Below are 24,349 nucleotides of genomic sequence, written 5' to 3'. Positions count from 1 at the left end.
GCGCTTGGTTCTTAGCAGCTAGATTCACCCAGGCCGCGTGGGCACGCGGCCTGCAGCATTTTTTCGTCATGCCTCCAGACGGCGGCGGCGGCGACGACGACAACGACTACGCTGACAAGCACTGCGACGACATACGACGGTGACGACGACGATGCCGCCGGCTGTGTGGTCCTCCCAGACGGCAGCATGAAGCACCACCTCACACGCTTCTGCCACAGCGCGGCTAGTTTCAGCGTGGGCAGAAGCTGCATCGGCCGCGATGCGCATTTATTGCACATGGCGACGCCTGGGCCGCGTTGCGCTGCAGCCGACGGGTGATTGGCTGGGAGGGCGGCGCTGGCAAAGGCCTTTCTTATTTCCGGTGCGATGCGTGCTTCCTTGTCCGCCCCTCTGCTTTCCGTTCGGGGCTCTTCAGCCACCGAGCAGCCGTTTGGCCTTTGACCCTCGCTCGTGCAACTCTCCCATCCATTCCCCTCGTGCGTTATGTATCTTGTCCTGTAGCTTCGGGCCTTCGCGACCACGCGCGAGCGCCCCGTAGTGTGCTGAGCTGTTCTCGCCTAGCGCCCTCCGCTCCACCCTCGACTCCTGCCATCCGTTGATTCCGCCCTGGTAGTAATCACCCACCCGGCATCCCTCCAGGCCAAGGTTATGGCCAACACGGAATCGCACGCTGCTGCGCCTGAGCGCACCATGCCCTCGCATGCCACACAGCACCATGCGCCCGCGCTGCCCAGCGACCTCAAGCGTAAACGCAGTCCCTCTCACGAGCTGCACCTGGCCTCGCCCGCGCCCGTCCCCAAGGCCGCTAAGACGCACAACCACCTCCAGATCAACTACCTCGCCCGCCACCTCGAAAAGGACCTGCCCCTCATTACCAACGATGACTCGCTGCCCAACATCCTCGCCGTCCTCAGCGACTACCAGGGCGTCCTCGACCGCCACGAGAGCATGGCCTGCAACCTCGGCGCACGACCGCTCGGCCCCATCCTGATCAAGCGATTCGAACGGCTGTTCGACGGTCCGCCGCGAGTGCTCAAGAGCCATGGGAAAGACGGCACGACGGTGACTTGGCTCGACGTGGTCGAGTTTGCGCGCAACAAGCCGGAGCAGTTCCAGCTGGACCAGATGAGCGAAGGGGTACGCGTCTGCCAGTTCTACACCAAGCAGTGCCGAGTGCAGATTTCAGAAGAGGACTTTGTCTTGATATCGTCGGGCATTCCCCAGAAGATGATTCCTCCGCAGCCCATCATCGAAGACGAGGAGAAGGAGCTGGGCACCATGGAGATTCTCGAGAAGAACCTGAGCCAGATATGCTCACTGGCCGACCAGGGTGAGTCTGACCAAGCACCACAACTAACGTCAAATTGGCTGATCTTGGACAGTGGCTGCGCGCACTCGGCAGCTCAATCACCGGCTCAAGGGCCGTAAGCAGGCCATCCTCGATCGACGGGCAACCGCAAGTCCCGCTCCTGCCATTCCACGGCCCATCAGCCCCTCCAACGTCGCACTCATGAACGGCGGCAGCTCGAGCGCCCCTAGCTGGGGATACAGCCAGGGACACGCCCAAGTCCACACCCAGCCCTCGCAGACATCACCTGGTGGCAGTGGCTTCGTCGCCGTCAATGCGCGTCCACATCATGAAGCCAATGGCCACGGGCATGGCCACAGCCATAGCCGCGGCCACGGTACTTCGTCGTCTACCCGTCATGAACTGCTAGCCAAGTTTCACACTACAAATGGCCGGAGCTCATCCTCGCAGCCACCGAATAGCACCGCCGATGCGCGCAGACCCTCCATGGGCAGCCATGCAGTCTCTCACCCATCCACTCCTGCTACCATCCCCACTCGGGCTGTCCCAAAACCTGCAGATGGCCCCCAGGCCTCCCTGCAGCACATTGCACGGCCACCGCAACCCCTCAATGAGTCTGAGCTGCACTCGATGATGAATTCGCCTGTGCCGATACCAAACACTCCCTCCAACCTCCTTCCCGCCTCGAGTCAACGCGCCAGTCAACAACCAGAAAAGGACGACGGAGGCCCTTTCAAGGTTGAGATGGTACACAGGATGGAAGGTCTGGCCAAGGGTGAACGCATCATTCCACCCTGTGATCGCTGTCGCAGGTTACACATGGATTGCTTGAAGAACCTCACGGCGTGTGTGGGCTGCACGAAGAAGCACGCAAAGTGCTCGTGGAAAGAAGTCAAAGAGGGTGAGCTACGTGGTGGATATACCTACCCACCCGGCACCACCAGCAATGGTCAGAGTGAGACTAGTGACCATGAGAGCGGTGATCGCGCGAGTACAGCAAGTCCCGCTGCGATGATGAGTCCTTCGCATCATGGGCCGACGCCGTCACACATCTCACACGGCAACGGCCAGCACACTCCCCAGCATCAACAGGCCCATCACCAATCTTCGGAACAACACACTCAGCCACATCTACCGCAGCGCGATGGCTCACACGATGCACGGGTACCATCGGGCCGTAATACCCCACATGAGCGGGAACGAAATGTAGAGACTCAGCTCCAAGAAGCTGCACAATCTAGCCTTGCGCACGCGAACGCTCGACTGGGTGGGTCCGAAAGCAAAGGGCCCGACTACCCCAATCAGACCATGGTCGCTTGAGCCATATCACACCACAAGCACTGTCAGCCGGAGCCTTGGGAGGGATGGGTTCAGGGTTCCATTTCTTTGTACATTTGTTGCATGATACCATATTCGCTCTCCCTCTGGTTTTGAGGGTTGGGCAGCCGGACGTCCTCTTCTCTAACATCCAATCTGCTGTTTATCATGAACTATAAATCTACAATTCCATCATTGCCAGGGCTATTTTGTGCACGCATCTTGCCAGAGAATTGTGTCAAAAAAAACTTGATCATAGAATAAAGAGCATATGTGAAAGAGTACCCAAGGCTCACAACCATCAGTAGATGTGCGTGTCTTCTTATCGTTTCCTCGCTATCCAGAATGAAGGTCGGTATGTATTTTGCAGCATACTCCGGGTGTTGGAGATATACCCCGTCTCGATAGTACCATACTCTTGTCGCTCTATAGCAAACCCCAGATGCGCAACCAATGCTACTATCTCATCGTGCGTGAGTTCTACCGAACCTGGATCACCAATCCCTGCGTCCACATCGGCGCTCCTTCTTGCTTCCTCTGCCGTTCTATCTTCGTTATCCCCTCTCTGTGGTGGTGGATGCCATAACAGTGGACCGAGATTGATCCAAAGACCACCGGGTTTTAGACAATTGCGAACAGCTTCAATATAGCGAATAATGTTTGGCGCAGTGTCAATGAAGAAGACGGTGGCTACTGCGTCGAATTCATTTGCGTAGTCTTGCCGAGCGTAGACAACGCAAAAGTCGCCCGTGGATATACTCATCCGCTCACCCGCTGGAACTTTCGAAGAAGCCTCTTTTGCTAGTTCCGTCGCTGGATGCACGTCCGGTACTCTGACGGTCCTCAACTGGTCTTCCCTGGAGACGTGGTTTGAGCTGTTCAGTGCCCAGGGAGCAATCTTGAACTGTCCAGTACCTTTTACGTCATTCAAAACCAATGCGCTTGCCATGAGCATGTGGTAAGAAATCTCATTTCCCTCGACGCTGAAGCCAGCACAGCAGATGTCGAAGACCAAACGACCCAGTCCAACGCCCGGAACCAGAACTTTAAAATTTGCCCGGTCCGCGTCTGGCATGGTGCTGCTCCTCGATTCAAATTCTTGTTCCATTGCCGCCACAACAGGATCGAAGCATTTGGCCCTCTCCACATGTCCTGCTTGGCTCCACTCCCTCCAAAACTGGTTTATACAACTCCGTGCCTTGTCCACGTCGCCCTGGCTTGTCTTAGCTCCTAGCGCATTCAGGATCGTGTCAAAGACCTTGTATTCGTCGCGCGCATGTTTCTCAGGCACAATTGAGGCTACCCAGTCACTGTCGAGCGTGGGAGCTAGGAAGGCTTTGAAACCTGCCACAAAGATAGCTTCTGCTAGCTCGGCATTGCTGTCAATCAGATCGTCTACTTGAGAGAGTGTAGATAGGATAGAAAAGGGTGGCCGAGATAGTAGTGTCCAATGTGATTGTGGGAGTGAGTAGAAGGCTTGGCGGCGCAGGTGTGTTCCATTGTAGTGAGCAAGCCGGCGGTATGAGCTGCGGATATGTTAGCATCTTTGGTACTGGTCTGATCTTGGTGAGGCACGCGCGAGTATACCGGAAAGAGTCTAGAACTGAGAGGATGAGATTCTGTTCCTCGGCGTCTGTGGTAGGGTCGTAGGTGTCTCGAGATTCTGCTTTCATCTTTCACTCAGCTAACCCTGACGACGCCTTGAGTTTCGAAGTTGGCTTTGTAGCTCTGTTGGCTGTTGCGATTGTTGTTCGTCTCCACTCGGTCCCTTGGGTCGCTGTTGCCTCACGACTGTCTTTTAGGATGAGTGAGGTTCGCGATTTTTGCCCCACCTGCCTCGGTACTCCGTTGTCACGATCATCATCATCATCGTCACCCTCATCATCATAGTTATCACCATCATCGTGACTTGACTCTTCGCAATCACGCTCAGCACGCAATGATGCCTGCTGCTGCCGTGGACGGCAGCACGCAGCACACACCCACTGAAGTCTCATTCCCTCTCCCCAAGGCACCGCACACAAACATACATCTCCAGCTCACAAACAACGGCCCGAACCTGCTGCTCTTGCTCACTACTGCAACGGCCGAGTCTGCGACTTCTGCACCCCTCGGGTCCTTCGTATACGCGATGCCCAATGTATATAACACATTTGATAACTCTGATCTGTAAGTATGCAAGCTAACAATATGCCCAGAGGGCCAAACCTGCCGAGGCACTCAGTACACCACTCTTCACCCACGGCGGCACACTAGATTTCACGATTCGCCTATCTAAGGTCCTCGCACGTAGAACGGGAAAGCCTGTATATGTCGGAAACTCATCCAGTTTCGCCAGTGCAGGTATGGGCGGAACCGTTGAAGAAGAGATGGAAGCATTTCGTAGAGTAGTTGAAGTTGTCATTGGCTTGCTCAAGCTGGAGAAAGAGTAGGCAGAACAAGTAAGCAAGTTTCGAGCCAGTTACAGACATGCCCTTCGCGGGGTGGAGTCGCAGCCGTCACAATGTGCTATGGTTTGACGTCACAAGATGCAAGGGCGGAACATGTTTGTTGACGGCTTACCTAATTTATTGATTAAGCCACACGACGGTAGTCGCACGCCATGGCTCGATACCTTACTCCTCTTCGATCCACTAGCCGGCATCGAAGCATTACTTAATCGCAACTGTCGCTTACACCTGACCAAGCCTCTCCAAGGCGCTCTGCTTTGCCTCGTCAGAAACTCTGGGATCGTAGAGTGAAGCCTTAAGGCCACTAGCGACGCTCTTAGGATTCTTCTCTCTGTCGGAACATGATACGGCGCTGGCGTCACCACTGTTCTCGATCTCCAAGAGGATCTCTTCGGAGTGCTGCTTGGACTTGTCAGATGTGTCTGGATAGTGTCAGTGTTGAAGGCTGGCGGAACTAGGGTAACAAACGTGGGTTGTTGAGGTTCACCTCGTGGCCTCCGAGAACGTTCCCTGGGTTGGCAGACATGATATTTGGTGGTGGGAAGGCTGCAGTGACGTGTGGGAGAGTTGTAAGAATTGTCAAGATTGTCAAATTGGTGGATTTACTGATGAGTATGCAACAGACGAACCCACTGTGTTTTTATACACCTTCATATCGCTCAAGGTAGCGTCATTTCTCTGTCCTTCAAAATGGCGATTGAGTATATCGCGCGATCGATTGTAAACCCCTGACGTTTGCTACGTCAACGATCCGGTGTCTGCTCATCTTCGTTATATCTGGGATTAGAAGATCTACCGCACACACCCTGTTCTTTGCTGCCGCGCAGGCCGGAAGGTCTGAGCTTCAGGCGCGATGTGTGTGTGTTTGGCCGTTTGGGTGGGTTAACGAAGGCATCGACTAGCAAATCTTCCAGGTACTTCCCTCAGTCCGGGATTGTCCCAGCTGAGCTGTCGTTGGGGATGGCCACCAAGTGGGTCAGAATGTGGACAAGTCTCAGGTACCACAAGCTACATCATGGACCATAGTCATTATCATGTCTCCCGGATCGTGGACAATCCAGTTTCTGGGCGATCGATCTAAGACCTGGCATGCAGGTTCCCGATCAGCACTCAGAAATACGATCGCATAGGCACGACAAGTGCACCTAGGTGTCTTAGTCCTAACCCTCCAGCAATGCCCTGCATGCTACGACGCACTGTCACTAATGAGCTGATGTGACTGAAAAGAATGGGAGACGTTATTGAAGCGCGCATGTGATCTGGCGTCAGCACGAGCGCGATACTTGTGTGCGGTTTGACGTCCAGTCATCTCAGGTCTTGACCGCTCGATGATCGCCATAACAATCCCCTACGGCTTCTCGCATCCTCGTCGGCATTGTAAATGGGCCTCCAATGTCTAGTTGCATATTTCCACAGGCCCAATATTGCTTTTCAGTGTCCGTCATCCCGTTCGTCATGCCGCCGCTCTGACCAACATCTGTGTGTTTAAGCTGGCATTTACTGCACACCGACAAGAATTGACTCAGTCGCAGACCATTCTTTTGCGATTACAGTAAAGTTGCTATATGGTATCATGGACTTGAACCTGAAGCTCTTATGTTATTACGGTGCTGTAGCCCACTTAGAGGGATAGGACTCGAATCTTACGAACTCATGCCACCTGAGTTCCGAAGTTCCCCTACGTAGGTAGCTTGATCATTAAGTAGTCCTGACTGCAACGCTGCTCAGAGACTTCTCAATCCGAGTGAGACTTCCCAGCCTGGTAATGATCTCACGGAAAGTTCGAGTGACATCAATACCTCCACTCGCTGCATTCTTGTTGTCGAAGGAGCAAATTACGTACAGACCTCGGGACGACGGGTATGCTTGAGAGGAAGCCGCGTGGAAAGTTGAGAAACATCTCTTTTGGAAGAGATAGAGGCCTGTTGATCACATTTGAAGATCCGCGGTGAACTGTTTCAGGGTTTGGCCGAAGCCGTCACATTTGCTTTTTGCCCAAATCAGCCACGGTCGGTTCTGGTATATTTCAAATATGCGTCTCCGCACCACACCGTTAATGCATTTTTTGACTTTCCAACAACATTCGTCATTCCGGATCTGTTCAATCAACGTTGTCAGCCTGGACTTGCGCATTCGTGTCGAATATACCTTTGTGAAGCAGGATTCGGAAACTGCCAGGGTTCCAAGGTTGTCACCTTGCCTGGTTGAGTCTCATTCATCACTCCACGAGCACTCAGCACGATGATTGATATATCCGTTAGACTCTACTACTATTGAGAGTTGTCGTGAGGGTCATTAGAATCGTGCTGACACTGGTACTGGTAGTGATTAGACCAATATGTAGCCCAGCTGGTCACTTGAGACATCGAAGTGGCTAGCCACTGGCATCTTTTTCTGCCAACCTTTGATCAGAAAGGTAAAGACGCAGTTCCTGACCAGAATACTGTCTCGTCTGGTGCACATTTGTCAACAATAGCCACTGAGGAGGTGTGCAATCGATTTACATGTACTGCCCAGGTGCTGAGGAGTGGGAACTCTGAAGATGAGATGGGAAACCTGGCGTCACAACTCTTTCGGTCTAGTCGATCTATGGGAGCTTCAACACTGGCTTAACTTTGCAATTTGCCCTCGAAATTGCATGCACGCTGCGTTTTGTTGAACGATGACTCAATTGCTTGCAAAATTCTACCCTGGGACCTTCCGCCAATGGTGGCACATGATGAGATAAGCAATCGAACAGAGTGCGTAAGCGGGAAAGCCTACCTAGGTACAATGACCTAAAAAGCTGCTTAAGTTATGCTTACACACTCTGCCTCGCAGCATGATACGCTGGTGTTGCGTTCGTCGCAAAGTTCGCTAATCAGGATAGCTGTGTAGCAGCCGATGCTAGCTAGGTAATTAAGGGCTTTGAAGTTCCAAATCGCCTTGAGCCAGCCAGACGCACCTGCGCGACGACTGATCACAGTCCACGTGTAGTCAGATTTTGCAGCTCTAACTACCACAGACTAGATGAAATGATTATCGATAAACGTGGGGATTCTGCGATTCGCATCGTTTGTTAAGCCACCCTTTGAGTTTACAGCGTTGACTGATCAGCTCTGCAATAGACTCCACGGCACGGCGCTGTAACAGTATCTACACCGCTACACGTATGCCCAGGAAGATGTAGTAATCCGATCGTTAAGCCCGTTTAGGGATCGCCTGCGGGCCAAATGGCGTTCCGCCTTCAGTAATCTTCTGGAATTCTGGAAAGAATTTTGGAAGGATGAGTCTACCAACCGGTATCGCTGCCATTCTTACACCCTGACTCGACGAGCGAGCACAGCCCTATCGCTGACAAACTCTCCGAACACTTAGGCCCAACGCGCATCATTGGAGACCACTTCGTCGCAGCTCTCCTTGCTGCGACAGCGATGACTTCATGGTATGCAGATCGGGTCATGAATTCCTGCATGACAGGATATAGTGCACGGGCTAAAGCTCGAGCTTGGCGATAGCTGAGTAACAATCTCTCACAGCGACTACACCTCGTGTTAAGTTGTGTTAACACAGCTAATATTAGCGACCATTGGAGCCTCTGACTCGTCAGCGCATTCGACACGAGCGTTGCAAGTCTGACTCTATTGAATCTGTGGCCAACCATCCAATGAACCTCGTCGTTGCGTCAAAACGATCATCTCAAATCCAAACGGTCCGTCGGCTATACCGAGGGTGGTGGACACCAACTGGGGGCGAGCTGAATGCGCAACAGCAAAGTCGCGTGAGCGCTTCAAGTTCCGGATACGATCCGTCTCAAAGTTTCGGCCGGTCTTTCAATGTTCCTGACGATTTGGCATGCTTATCAGAGAGGGGACAAATGGTGATTTTCTGGGAGCTACCCGACACGAGAAGAAACCAGAATCTGTTCCGGCCATGTATATCATCGGCGAAATGGCAATAGCTGCTGGAGTAAAGCAAGACACAAGCCGGTTACAGCATGCACGGCGGTGAAGAAATGTCTAGACCAATGATCCAGTCGTGAATTATCTCACCAGACAGAGCGGGTCTTGACCTTCGGATACAGGTTGTCGTGCGTGCGGCTCAAATAAGCATCTTACGACAGCAGCCCTACACTATTCCGCTGCATATTCGTCAACGGTGCATACAAATTTCCTCACGAAGTGCATGATCGGACGCCACACATCCACCAAGGCTCTCGCCGTGCACGCTGGATACCCACTCACCGGTCCCGCTGCAGTCTCACCACCTTCTCCAACTGGTCGGGTACAGCCTTATGACACAATACCGCGATTCCAGTACCGACGCTACGGTCGCTTGGTCACCCGTATAGAAGAAACGACCCTGACTCCAGAGCGTGCAGGAAAAAGCCGCATACTGGATTATGCAACACGAGACTGGCTTGGATCTCCGAAGAATCTCTCTGTTCAGACATCAGTCCTGCTATTTTCGACCTTTGGTAACCGTAGATTCGGGGATCCAAAACTTCAGGACCTGGGGCCAGCGACGTGTTTTTGAGGATATAAAACCTGGGAACCTTCAGTCTGGAGCATCATCACTAGCTATCACGACAAACCAATCCACACCGCTACCAACACTCTCTCAGGCCTCTTGGACCGACTTTTGTAACTACGACTGGTCAGCAGCGACGTCGCACTCGAACCAGATTACTTCCTAGGTCTGAGCATAAGCACATCTGTATCCTCTCTTGGTATATGTGCGACCGTTCGTCCGGACCTTCTAGCCCGTCAAGGAACAACCCAACAGTAGTCGTACTGCATCAACATTAACTTATACGATCGTCATTTCTGAACCACATCGGTGCTTGAAGAGAATATCCAGATCGACCCCCAAGACATCCTTCCCAACGCCCATACTTGTTATTATAAGGTCGCCTGCTTTACGAACACACAATCCGGAGTCAGGTGCTCAACAGGGTCACCCTCTTGCTATCTATCGTCGCTCAAGAACTATTTCGCCTCTACAACTTTAGAGCCAGGAACATTCTCCTTCGCCTTACGAACGCCGACAGCGATCTCAGTCACAGCCGCCCGAAGCCTCAACTACCATAGCGAAACACCACCATGTCTTCTTCAGGATCTTCCCCTTCGGGCACGTCTGGTTCTGGCAATAACTCTGGATCTGGCCAACTTCCATACGCCCCATTTCCATATCCAATGCCTGCCAATCCCCGGGGTGGTTCGAGCCAGGGAGGCCAAGGCAAGTAGATGTCTTCACCCCGATTGCTTTTCAAGTCAGCTTTCTTCTTCTGTCTCTGGTTTAGTTTTGCATGGCATATGCAACCCTGGCGTCGGAGATACCCCTCTCTTCTTTATACTTGTATCGTTGATTTCTCTATACGGTCCACTCTTGTTTTCTCTACAGTTGTGTGTACATTGAATCCATTGTATTGTCTGGCGTCATCACTTTTTCCCTACACCCCCATAGACACTCTAACTCGCGTTCACTTGGTTGCGCCCAGTACCTCTAGCGAGTGGGCATGCACGATTGGCGTCCTCTTTTTTTCCTTACACTGCGTTTGTCTCTTCTCGGTTCGGGTTTATTCCAAGGATTCTTCCCATTCGGGCCGTTGCCTCTGTGACTAGTCTGTTGGCTATTGACGACGGCGGCTCGATACGAAAACTCTTCGGGAGGGAATGTCGCTCATTCCTGTCGATCCTATTTTTGATCATGGTAAACTCTATTCCTGCATGGTCTGAAGCGCACAATGTGGGGAAAATTCCATAGACTAGACATTAGGCTACGTTAGCTCAATAGAATGTACATACTATGAAGCTATTGTCCGTGATGGTCTATTTTTAGGTCCGTCCGTGGACCGTGACTCGTATTGGAAAGATGGCCCCGTGGAATAACAAGGTACGGTACCAACAGCCACCAATGCTGTAGATACGATACAACTATCGAAGATGACAGCCGGGAGTTGGACCGGGTCGATGGCGTGAGGGCCCGACAGCTGGATGGCGAGGGTACCGTGCGCGAATGTAAGGCGGAGAATAGTCCGGTGCGTGCGAGGAGCAAGCCCGAGCTGGACGCATATATAGAAATATACACACATGTACGTCTGTGTGTGAGTTTGCAGCGGCGCGTGGGCGCACAGTGCTGGAATGCGAGGTCGACGGTTGATGGAAGCTCTGGCGGAGCGGGCGGGCTTCCAATGCCCGTGTCACTGACTAAGCAGCAGCAGCGTCCCGTTGCGGCCGGGCAGCGTCGCTGATGCCAACTTTCTCCTCCAATTTGGTCGGCGCGACATCGCGACATTGCTGCCCTGCCCTGCTCTGCGCAAGTGACACTGCAGCCTGTATCAGACCCTTTGTCTTGCCTGGCCATCGTGACGTTGCGACAGTTTCGACAGCTGCTTTGTCGTCACCCACGCGCGCGCGTCATCTCCGCAACGCCGTATCCGATCCCCCAGAGCTCCGCTGTCATCTCTCCATCAACCACGACCTTCGCGTCACTCCACAAACGCTACCATGGCGCCATCACCATCCCGATCGCCACTGCTCTCCGTGCTCGCCCTAGGGTGCATTCTCCCGTACTCGGCAAATGCCTTCGACTGCAAAGACATACTCGCCGACGGCGCGCACTTCAACTTCAAGGAGCTCGGCGGGCCGCACGTGGTCCACTACCAGGAGTCCGATCTCACCAAGGAACTCGAATGGAAATACAACTTCACAATCGACATCTGCAACAATCTCAAGTGGCACAAAGGTGGCAGTCTGGCCACCGAGTGCCATCACGGAACCAGGGTGTGTGGCATCCGAGAGAACATCGACCTTAGCAACGACGACAACTCGACCATTACCCCGATCGAAATTGCTGGTACATACACGACGCACAACGGGAGGAACATCGATGCCAAATTTGAGAATCTTGGCCACTCCAAGAGTAACAAGGACGCCGGGCTAGAGGGTGTCAGGGCGACGCTGAACGGCGGCAGATTTCCCTTTGACAGCAAGAGGGAGGGTGTCAACCAGCGCGCCATCATCGAATTCGTTTGCGACAAGGAAAGGACGGGCCTAGAAGGCGACGAGATGGACAAGAGCCCCCACGAAGACGGCGACCAGGATGACACAGATGACAAAGACGGCAAGGATGACAAAGATGACAAGGACGGAAATAAGCAGGATAAAGACGACAAGCAGGACAAGTTGCGGCCGAGAGAGGAGTCCAGCAAGAGTAAATGTGAGGACAACGACAACAGTCTACGCTTCTGTGGATATGATTTGGAGACAGAAGAAAAAGACAAGAAAGTCCAAACACTTCGATTGGAGTGGCGCACCAAGTATGCGTGCGCCGATGCACCTTCGCCCGACGGTGGCTCACACTGGGGCTTCTTCGGCTGGTTCTTCATCATGTAAGTCACCCGCCTCGAAGCTCCAACGCCTGATCATCGCTAACATACTTCTAGTCTCTTCCTTGTCATCGCCGCCTATCTCATCTTCGGCTCATGGTTAAACTACAACCGCTATGGCGCTCGTGGCTGGGACCTGATTCCCTTTGGCCACGGGGACACGATACGTGATATCCCATACATTGCAAAAGACTTTGCGAGGAAGGTGATAGGAACCGTTCAAGGAAGTGGTAGCAGAGGAGGCTATGCCGCCGTCTAGACTTCGCGATTGTCCGAAGGTCTGTGAGAACATGACGGGGACGATCATTTCGATTGCTTAGATGGATTGAGCATAGAAGAACATACTCGGCGCTAGTGTTTACCGGATTTGGCCTTTAACAGGCACCTAGGATACTCGATTAGAACTTACAACAAAAGAGGAAATTAAATCTATCTATCTATTATCATAAATTGCGTACTACTTCTTTCTATTTACTAGAAATGATTTCAAGTTTTCTGTTATTGCGAAGCGACCTTACGTGCGAAGCAATATACAGAGGGGTAAGAAAAAGAAAAAGACTTTTAGAAGATCAAAGTTTTTAAATTAATATATCTTTAGAACTAGGATAGCTAGAGACTAACTTTATATATATTTAGAAAGAGAAAAACCCACTCTATTAGACAGCCTACTAGTTTTAAAGCTAAGTTAGTATTTAGTGTTAGGAACTAAATATATATAGTACCTTCTAGTCTTAAATAGGCTAAGATAGACTTAAATACCCTATTTAAATAATAAATATACTAGTAAAAGACGTAAGTATAACACTATTAAAAGACACTATAATAAATCGCAGTAAAGGTATATTTCCTAAATACTTATTTTTACTATATATAGCTATATATAGTTAAATAATAGATAGGTTAAAACTAAAGCCCTAAACTTTAAGTAGTTCTAGATAGTTATAGTAATATTAGGGAGAAGAGGAGTTAAAGTAAAAGAGGAGTTTTTTAGTTAATAACTATAGTTTATAGCTTACCTCTAAGCTTATAATAATAGTACTTAAGGCTATAGAAATATTTAAGTAACTACTAGCTCTTTAAATTTCTATTTCTTAACTTTTACTTTAATACTCTATCCTAAAGCTTACTACTAAAGAGAAATACCTTCTTTAATACTATACGCCTTATAATATATAATTACGTTATAGGTATTAAGTAGCTATTCCTAGAGTTATAGATAGTACTTAATATTAATACTAATATAGATATAAAGTACTAGTATACTAAGGATTAAATTAGCTTAAACTATAATAATCTTAAGCCTTATAGTATCTTAAGCCCCTTCTTAAATACTTACCTCTTCTTTCTAAACTTATTAAATAATACTACTAAAGATTAATATAAAATTCTCTTCTATATAAATAGCCTATTTATTATAATACTTATTTACCTAAGTAGTATTACTTTATTAGCTAGTACTAAGATAAATATAGAAGTAAGGTTATCTATTACTATAGAGTAGAATATTTATATTAAGAAGCTAAGTAATATAATAGTAGCTAGGGGTATACTTATAATAGAGTAAGAGGTATATATTAAGATAGTTATAAGTAAGGACTATAATAGATAGCTATAGTAGGTCCTTAGCTAGCTTATCCCTATCTTATAATTATATTAAGTAGGTATAGCTAATAATTAATTTAATAATAATAATAATAATATAGGAGGTTTAGGATATAGTATAATAGGACTTAGGTATGTAGTAGCTATAGAGGAGTTTAGGTAATAGTAATATATAGGCTTTATAGCTACTTAAAGGGAATTGTAATTATAACTATAACTATAACTATAACTATAACTATTACTATAAATAAATATAACTTTACTAGCTTTTACTAAGATAGGATTATTAAAGACTAGAGAATAGTATCCTTTTATATAAAGTTTACTATATCCCCCTTAGGCCTTAGGGATAAGGCCTATAGTGTTATCTTATATTATATTACTAAGAAATTTTAAAACTAAGCCTAAAGTATCCTAGTATATTTCGAAGTCTCTTTTTACTTATAATACCTCTCTATCTATCCCTTATATTACGCCCTATACTACCTTAATATCCCTACTATTATAATTACTACTAATACTACCTAGAGATTAAGCTCTATTATATTATAGTAATTATAGTAATTATAGTAATTATAGTTATAGTTATAGTTATAATTATAATTATAATTCCCTTTAAGCAGCTATAAAGCCTATATATTAGTAGTACCCTTATATATTACAACCGTAGCCACTATAGCTATTAAAGCTATTATAGCTATTATACTATACTTATTACTATTATATACCTAAATCCTATTACGTTATATCCTAAGCCTTTTATATTATTAAATTAATTATCTACTACCTATACCTATCTTAGCTCCTTAATAATATCTATAATATATAGTAGCTAGTCCTTAAAGTCCCTATTATAGACCTCCTCTAAGTACCTATACTACTTATTAGTTATTATAGTACTAGTAACCTATATATTATATATACACTAGACCTATATATCCTAGAGAAGAGTAAATAACTTATTAGCTTTATTTATACCTTTACTAGCTAGTATTTAAATAATAAATATACTAGTAAAAGACGTAAGCATAACACTATTAAAAGATACTATAATAAATTATAGTAAAGGTGTATTTCCTAAACACCTAGTTTTACTATATACTACTATATATATTTAATAATAGATAGGTTAAAGCTAAAGCCCTAAACTTTAGGCGGTTCTAGAAAGTTATAGTAACGTTAGGGAGAAGAGGAGTTTTTAAACTATAGTCTATAGCTTATATCTAGGCTCGTAACTATAGTACTTAAGAATAAAGAAATATTTAAGTAACTTAAATTTTCTTCTCTTAACTCCTATACTTTAATATATCTAGTATATCTAGTATATCTAGTAACTCTAGTAACTCTAGTATCTCTAATATAAAGGTTATTATATATAATATTATTATAAGTATAAAGCGCCTAGTTTTAGAGGGCTTAGTAACCCTTATAGTAACTATAGTAGCTACTATTAAGTAGTATAGTAAGTATAAAGTTATTATTAAGATTAACCCCCTTAAAAGTAACCTTAAGTATAAGTTCTAAACTTATATTTAATCTCTTAGCCTATTTTATAGGTTTACTAAAATAGAATTTAACTATATACTTAGGAACTTAGCGTTTATTACTAAGGTCCTCCTTATAGGTACTACTATTATACTAGCTAGTAAAGGTATAAATAAAGCTAATAAGTTATTTACTCTTCTCTAGGATATATAGGTCTAGTATATATATAATATATAGGTTACTAGTACTATAATAACTAATAAGTAGTATAGGTACTTAGAGGAGGTCTATAATAGGGACTTTAAGGACTAGCTACTATATATTATAGATATTATTAAGGAGCTAAGATAGGTATAAGTAGTAGATAATTAATTAAATAATATAGAAGGCTTAGTATATAACGTAATAGGATCTATTAGGTGCGTAATAGTAATATATATAGTATTATAGCTATAATAGCTTTAATAGCTATAGTAGTAATATATAAAGGTACTACTACTAATATATAGGCTTTATAGCCGCTTAAAGGGAATTATAATTATAATTATAACTATAACTATAACTATAATTATAACTATAACTATAACTATAATTACTATAATTACTATAATATAATAGAGCTTCTTAATCTCTAGGTAGTGTTAGTAGTAATTATAATAGTAGGGACGTTAAAGTAGTATAGGGCGTAATATAGGGGATAGATAGAGAGGTATTATAGGTAAAAAGAAATTTCTAAATATACTAGGATAGTTTAGGCTTAGTTTTATAATCTCTTAGTAACGTAATAAAAGATAACACTATAGGCCCTATCCCTAAGGCCTAGGGGGGTTACTAGCTAGTATAATAGTAGTACCTATAAGGAGGACCTTAGTAATAAACGCTAAGTTCCTAAGTATATAGTTAAATTCTATTTTAGTAAACCTATAAAATAGGCTAAGAGATTAAATATAAGTTTAGAACTTATACTTAAGGTTACTTTTAAGGGGGTTAATCTTAATAATAACTTTATACTTACTATACTACTTAATAGTAGCTACTATAGTTACTATAAGGGTTACTAAGCCCTCTAAAACTAGGCGCTTTATACTTATAATAATATTATATATAATAACCTTTATATTAGAGATACTAGAGTTACTAGAGTTACTAGATATACTAGATATACTAGATATATTAAAGTGTAGGAGTTAAGAGAAGAAAATTTAAGTTACTTAAATATTTCTTTATTCTTAAGTACTATAGTTATAAGCCTAGATATAAGCTATAGACTATAGTTTAAAAACTCCTCTTCTTCTAATATTACTATAACTTTCTAAAACTACTTAAAGTTTAAGGCTTTAGCTTTAACCTATTTATTATTAAATATATATAGCTATATATAGTAAAACTAAGTATTTAGGAAATATACCTTTACTATAATTTATTATAGAATCTTTTAATAGTATTATACTTACGTCTTTTACTAGTACGTTTATTATATAAATAAAGTTTACTATTAAAGGTAATAATATTACTAATTAGTTTAACTACCTATTTAGAGATAAGGAGATAGTAGAGATTATTAACTAAAGTTTAAATATACACTAATACTACCTATACTATATTAGAGGAAAAGAGAACCTAAGATAGCTTTATAATATATACTACTCTTTAATTTAGTAGGTTATATATACTAACTTAAGATACTAGTTTAGCTACGCTATACTCTAAAGAGAATATATACTAATTTCCTACCCCTACTATACTAAGTATATAATAAAAGGAGATAAGGCTACTTTCTAATATATAGATATTAACTTAGAATAGGCTAGCTAGGATAGTACCAGGTAGGATATAAACTAGGGATTAGTATCTTTTAATAATAAAGATAAGTAGAACTCTACTAAGATTCTAACTAGTTTTTATAATATAGTTATAGAGTATATCAGCTAGTATACTATAGCTAGTATTTATTCTTCTACTAGTTATATTAAAGGGTAGGTTAATAGTAAAGACTAGCCTATAGTAATTAAGTCTCAATAGCTAAACATTAAATAGATAAAGGTTATACATTAGAAAGGAGTTACTTATATTACTTTACTAATATTACTATATAGATTAATAGGCCTAGTAATAAAAGTATAATATACTATCCTTCTATAGTTTATTATAGTTTATAAGAGTATTATAGAGGTACTAGCTATAAGTACTAATAAGGAAATCTATAATATATATTAAAACTTAATACCTCCTCCTTGTACTTCTTCTAGATACCTAAATTAATTTAGAGGTATTAGGTAGGCTTTTCTAGCTAACTTATACATTCTATTTAGTAATCCTATCTAGACGGCGTTAATTAGATAACTCTTATAGGATAATAAGATAGTGTAACTAGAATATATTAAGATTAATAATATAAGTAAAGAGTAGTAGATTTAATATATAAAGGTTAAGAAATAGTAAGTTATAAAGATAGTGAAAGAACTTTAGGTTATTTAATAATAACTAGAAAAGTCTACTTTTATAGTAGTACCTAAAGAGAATATCCCTAATTAATCTTTCTTTACTAATAAGGGAAGGGCTCTAGCTTATAATAAGGATTAGAATAAATAGGATAAGGATATTACTTAAGATAATACTTTAGCTTAACTAGCTAATAAGATTATTCTAGAACTAGATAAGATAGGATACTTTATAGAATCTAATAAGACTACTATTAGATAACTAACTAACTAGGATAGGAATATTTACTCTTATTCTAGTAGCCTATAAGTATCTAATATTACTATACCTCTTACCCTTACTATAGCCTTACGTCGTAGTAATTATAATAAGAAGTAAAGGACTAGCTACCTAAGTAATAGAATCTAGGTTATAGTTCTATAACCTAAATTCTATTAAAAACACTTACTATAATAATATAAGGTAAAACCTAGTTAAAAGATTTCGTTTATATTACTTTAGCTTCTTAGATGTTATAAGTTTAAACTAAATTTTATCTTAGCTTTACTCTTCTCCTTTATTAATTTTTATTTATTTAATTATACTTAGCGAAGCCTATAAGCGGAAGAGTTATAATAGGACTATAACTCTAGGAAGGGGAGGTTTATACTAGTGTATAGAGTAAGTAAGGAGGCTTCCCTATAAGTACTCCTTCTACTCTATATTAAGAGGGGGGTTTATTAGTTATCTATCTAGTATTATACCTATATAGAACCTTTTATAAGTTCTTCTTTTAATAGTATAAGATATACTTACTACTCTTCTTACAATAATTAATTACTTCTATCTACTACCTACTTATGAGCGCCTTACTAGCTGCGTAGAGGATAAAACTTTAACACTAAGATATTAGTATCTTTATACACTCTAACACCCGTATAATACCTTTACTATAATTTATTATAGTATCTTTTAATAGTATTATAATTATATCTTTTACTAGTACGTTTATTATTTAAATATCTTATAATCTAAAGGTAGTAGACCTTTTAGTATATTAAGTACTACTAAAAAGTTAAGTATAAGAGCTTATTATAAAAGAAAGATATATATATAAGTATTAAAAAGAAGAGCTATTTAAATATTAAATTATAGTAGTATAAGATACTAGATATATGTTAATTTCTATAAATAATAGTATTATTCTTAAGTAGACTAGAGATAAATAACTATTAAGCTATAAAAGTAAAAGAAGGGGTATTTAAGTCCCCCTTAGGCCTTAGGGATAGGGCCTATAGTATTATCTTATATTACGTTACTAAGAAATTTTAAAACTAAGCCTAAACTATCTTAGCGTGTCTAGAAGTCTCTTTTTACCTATAATACCTTTCTGTCTACTCTACCTATATTATACCCTATACTACTTTAATGTCCCTATTATTATTATAACTACTACTAATACTACCTAGAGATTAAGCTCTATTTTATTATAGTAATTATATTTTAAGAGTATAAGTACTACTACTATTATAATTAAAGTTATAATAGCTAAGTATATTATCCTCCTATTAATTCTTATAGTAATAACTAATAAAGAGTATTAAAGTAACTAGGTTACTCTAGATAACGTCCTATTAGCTATATAGGTAATAGAGTTAGTAAAGTATATTATTAAGTATTATACTAGATATTACTTATTTAAATAGTCCTATTACTATAGTAGTAACACGCCTATAGATAAAATATAACCTATTATAGTTCTTAACCTTATTACTATCCTAATAGATCTTAAACTACTATTTCTTAATACCTATATACTATTCTAAGTCTTTAAAGGATACTTTCTTCTTATATACCTTCTTTAATAGTACTAGTCGGATAGACCTTATATCTATATCTTTATATAAGTCTACTAGGATTTAAGTTAACTATTTATATATATTTAGATTCTCCTCTTAATAGTTATTATCTTCTAGAATAGAATTAATAGTATTTATACTTTATTAGTAAGTTAAAGTTAGCTTTAGTACTCTTAAACTCCTTTTAGGAATAATTAGTAATAGAATATTAGCTATTATAATATTTTTCTTAGCTATTATATTAATTACTATAGCTCTCTTTACTACTACCTTCTTACTAGCTTCTAGTTCTACTATCTTACGTTCTTCTAAAGGTTTATTAACTCCTAAGGTCTTAGCTTTATTTATTACTTCTCTAAGGGAGTAAGCTTGTAATTAAATTATAAAAGCTAAGTCTATAATACCTTCTACTACTTAACTAACTTTAATTTTTAATTATTTTATTTTCTGTAAGTAGGGGTATTATTAAAATAAAACTTTTAAAAAGTAAAAAGTAGTTATCCCTCTACTTATTAGTTATAAAAGTTAATAAAAAAGATAAAGTAATAACATAATTTAAATACTAGACTAATTAGTATTTTAGGGTAGTAAAGCTCTAACATCTATACATAAAAACTAAAGTTAAAAAAATTTACTAAAGGTAACTAAAAAGATACCTATTAAACCTTAGTAGGCCTAATAGGGATTACTAGTATTAGCTAGTAATATAATTAAAATATATTAAAAAGAGAGGAGGATATAGTATCTTTACTATAATTAAGCTTACCTAGAATTTTATATGTTTCTATAAAAGCCTAGCTACTTCTAACCTTTATACTAATACTAACTTATACGCTTTAAGACTTCCTTTAAGACTTCCTTTAAGACTTATACTATATATAAACCTATATATATAAACCTACGTATACGAACCTACATATATAATATATTTCCTCTATATTATCCTCTAGGAGGTCTTCTATCGCAGCCTAAAAACCCTAACTAGACTAGTACTAATTAATCTATCTATAAGTATATAATATACTAGCCCTATATATACCTAGGAGCTACCTAAGGTAGTCTATAATAAGTTAGATAAGTAATTACTAGAGTTCTACTATATATTCTAGGATAGTAGAGTATCTAAGAGGGATTAGATTAATACCTATATTAGTAATATTATTATAGAAGAGACTATTAAGGAGAGGAGGATATAGATATAGTAGAAAAAGGTTAGGGAGGTTAGGTATAAGGCTTAGCTTAATAGGCGCTATAGCTATAAGCTCCTTATATTTAGCTATATCTTTCTCCTTAACTAGGGGGGCTTTAGGTAGGAAACCTAGGCCTAGCTATATAGGTAAGTAGTTAATATTAAATAGGTAATAGAGGATTAATATCTTAGGCTTAAGGAGAGGGAATTTAAATAGATATTATAGGGATATAAGAATATCGCGTAGATAGCGCTACTGCTAATATTCCTCTAGTTAAAGTTAAAAGTGTAGTAGTAGCCCTAGGTAGTTATTCTTAGGAAGGGGTAGTAGAGTTAGTAGTAGTAGAGGTAGTAGTAGTGGAGGTAGTAGTAGTTATAAAGGGGAGCTATAAAGGTTATAAAGGGCAGAAATAGTAGAGGATAGTAGAGGATAGTGTATATATTAGAAGGTTATATCTTATCTCTAGTAGGTGTATAACTACTACTACTATTATATATCTTTAGTGTCTAGCGTTTATAATATACTATATATATACTAGTAGTGCTAAATATAGGTATAAGCCTATAGTTACCTAGTTAGCGCTTTATCTTAAAAAAAGTCTCTAAACGTACTATAATAATTAAAAAAAGTCTATAAAGGCTAAGGCTAACTAACTTTATTATTAATAGAGATAGCTAAGTAGTACTTTAGAGATATCTTAAGCCCTTTAGTCTTTAAGTTTCTCTCTTTATCTTAGTTATAAGTAGTAAACCCTATATATAAACTAAGTACTATTACTTAAATATAGTAAGGGAATAGTATCCTCTAAAACAGTAGTTAAGATTCTAATTAAGTATTAGGCCTTAGCTTCTTTATATTATAGATAAAGTTATCCTCCTCTATCTAGTAGGCTTTATATTCTTAACCTAACTCCTTAATCTTACTATCTCTTAATACTCTATATTAGTTTATATTAAAAGTATTATTTACTATAAACTAGTATATAGACTTTAGTTTAGATTTTAGTATTACCTTATCTTATCTATTAATAAACTAATTATTAGTATAGTTCTTTACATAGAGTCTAGCTACTATAATTTAGTTAAGGAAAAATGTAGTATTAATAATCTTTATATACTTTAGTATAAAAGCTATATTAGCTATTATCTAGAAAGTACTTATTATATAGGACTTCTACTTATAGAGGTAGTTCTTTACTAATCTTAGTTCTAGTTTCTTAATAGTCTTTACTACGCTAATTATTTTAGTCTTATATATATCTTTTATATTAGTTATTTCCTTAATAAGAGGTTAATACTCTATAAATAATTTATATCCCCTATACTTATTTATTAGGCTTAGAAGTTTCTTATATATTATTATTACTTTAAGTATATAGTTATAGAAGAGCTTAAGGGCCTAAGAACTATTATAGAACTAAGCGTCTAGTATTATATATTATTAGCGTAGAGTCTTATTTTTTAGTTAACTAATAAGATTATATACTAAGTCTTAGATATTAGCTAGCGCCTATTAGGCTATATTAAGAATATCCTACCTAGCTTATATTAGTTCCTAGTTTAATATTATAATATATTACTCTTTATTAGGTAGTTTAGATATATATTATACTCTAAAATTACTAAAATTCGATAATAAACCTAGGGTTATTAGAGGTAAAGTTTACTATAAAGAAAGAGGTATTATTAGTAGCGCTTTACCTTTACCCTTATCTTTATTCTTATTCTTTAGAGCTATCTATTACTATTCCTTTAGTAATATAGGGTACTTTAGTATATAAGACTAAGTATACTAGTATACTAGTAAGTAATTAGGTATAGGAAGCTTTATACTACTTCTAGCTACTACTTTTATATATTATATATACTTAAGTTAAGTATAGAGAGTAGTTTAAAAAAAAGAGAAAGAGATTAGGAACTTAAAGCTAAGAGGTATTACTTTTATCTATCCTATAGTAGTATAGATATAGATTACTTAGCTAATATTACTTAGGTAGTAATATAAGTAAATATAAAAGGGTATATAAAAGTAAAGGTAAATTAATAGTATATACCTATAAGTATATATTCTATAGAGGGGTACTCTACCTTTATATTCTTTATTAATTTAAACTAATAGCTAGTTATTAGGGGCTATAAGTTAGCTTATTACTAGGGCTATAGAATCTAAGTTTATAACTCTTAGTAAAGGAAGAAGGGAGGAAGAAAGGAAGGATATAATCTATTTATATAGTACTAAGATAGCGCGTAAATACTACTTAGTAACTAGTTATAAGAGTTTTACTTTAAATAGTAAAGAACTAAACTAAGTATTATTATTCTCTTTCTCTTAATTCTTAAAGTTTTATTATAAGTATATTTAAGCTATTATTTTCTAGTATTAAAAGAGATTTATAATATACTATTATATAGTATATAGCTTATATTAAATTCTAGTAGCTAAGGTATAGAATTTAGGTAATAGTTTATAAACTTAGATTCTATATTTTAAAAGTATAAATAAATTAATATTATTTTAAATTAATAGAGGAGTACTTAAAGGTAGTAAAGTACTACTAAAAGCTACTCCCCCTCCCCTTCCTAAAAAGATAGACTATCTTATAGTCTATTTAGACGTAGATAAAGCTTTAGAGTTAGAGTTAGAATTCCCCTAATCTTATATATATACTTATTATTCTTCTTTTATTAGATATTTAGTAATTATAACTCTAAGAACTATCCTAATATCCTTCTATTATATAGTTAGTTATATTAATAGTTTATAGTCTTAGGGTAGTAATTCTTTAGTATCTAGAATAACTAGAATATCTAGTATAATACTACTATTTTCCTAGTACCTTAGATTCTATAGTTTTATATTACTTCTATCTCCTTTTATAATATTATCTTTAAGATACTAGTAGAAGAGTTTTAACCTTTTTCCTAGTATAGTATATAAGAAAATTATACTATTAGGGTCTTCTAGGTAGTAAGTTCTATAGTTAGGCCTTACTTCTTATACTCTATATAGTCTTAGCTATTTTATATTAATTTTTAATCTCTTAATATATTAATTTTATATATTAAATTCTAAAGAAGTACTAAGTCCTTAGGTAAAATATCTTCTTAGTAAATTTCTTTTATATTATCCTAATATTCTTTCTTAGCTATATATATATAGTTAGTGTAGGCTATAGCTTCCTTAGTAAACTAATCTCTAAGATCTAACTATATTACTTAAATTATACGTAGCTATACCTAATCTTTAACTTACTAGAATAGTAAGGTCTACTACGTTAGTAGTAATTATTTAATTAGTAGGACTAGGTTCTAGCTAGTAATTAACTAATATAGAGAGCAGCTAGTCTA

General features: G+C 39.8%; 4 protein-coding genes across 4 annotated transcripts; 3 read left to right on the top strand and 1 right to left on the bottom strand.

Moving 5' to 3' along the window:
- Positions 1 to 648: 648 nt before the first annotated feature.
- On the top strand, positions 649 to 2,629 carry ACET3X_001268 (uncharacterized protein; the record flags this gene model as incomplete). Its single annotated transcript, XM_069446540.1, has 2 exons — positions 649 to 1,330; positions 1,383 to 2,629. The coding sequence occupies 2 exons, from the start codon at positions 649 to 651 to the stop codon at positions 2,627 to 2,629; spliced, it is 1,929 nt and encodes a 642-aa protein (XP_069311510.1).
- Positions 2,630 to 2,948: 319 nt separating this feature from the next.
- ACET3X_001267 (uncharacterized protein) lies at positions 2,949 to 4,299 on the bottom strand (the record flags this gene model as incomplete). Its single annotated transcript, XM_069446539.1, has 2 exons — positions 2,949 to 4,152; positions 4,214 to 4,299. 2 exons carry the CDS (start codon positions 4,297 to 4,299, stop codon positions 2,949 to 2,951), a joined length of 1,290 nt encoding a protein of 429 aa, XP_069311509.1.
- A 269-nt stretch (positions 4,300 to 4,568) lies between these two features.
- ACET3X_001266 (uncharacterized protein) lies at positions 4,569 to 5,058 on the top strand (the record flags this gene model as incomplete). The annotated part of the gene is made up of 2 exons (XM_069446538.1): positions 4,569 to 4,766; positions 4,825 to 5,058. The coding sequence occupies 2 exons, from the start codon at positions 4,569 to 4,571 to the stop codon at positions 5,056 to 5,058; spliced, it is 432 nt and encodes a 143-aa protein (XP_069311508.1).
- A 2,814-nt stretch (positions 5,059 to 7,872) lies between these two features.
- Positions 7,873 to 12,900, top strand: ACET3X_001265 (uncharacterized protein). The gene is made up of 3 exons (XM_069446537.1): positions 7,873 to 8,129; positions 8,184 to 12,448; positions 12,503 to 12,900. The coding sequence occupies exons 2-3, from the start codon at positions 11,565 to 11,567 to the stop codon at positions 12,702 to 12,704; spliced, it is 1,086 nt and encodes a 361-aa protein (XP_069311507.1). The 5' UTR covers positions 7,873 to 8,129; positions 8,184 to 11,564; the 3' UTR covers positions 12,705 to 12,900.
- The last annotated feature ends 11,449 nt before the right edge of the window (positions 12,901 to 24,349 follow it).

Source organism: Alternaria dauci, chromosome 1 (assembly GCF_042100115.1).
Source record: "Alternaria dauci strain A2016 chromosome 1, whole genome shotgun sequence".
NCBI classification, from domain to species: Eukaryota; Fungi; Ascomycota; class Dothideomycetes; order Pleosporales; family Pleosporaceae; genus Alternaria; species Alternaria dauci.
Note: the sequence above shows the minus strand (reverse complement) of the source record. Positions and strands in the feature narration are given on the sequence as shown.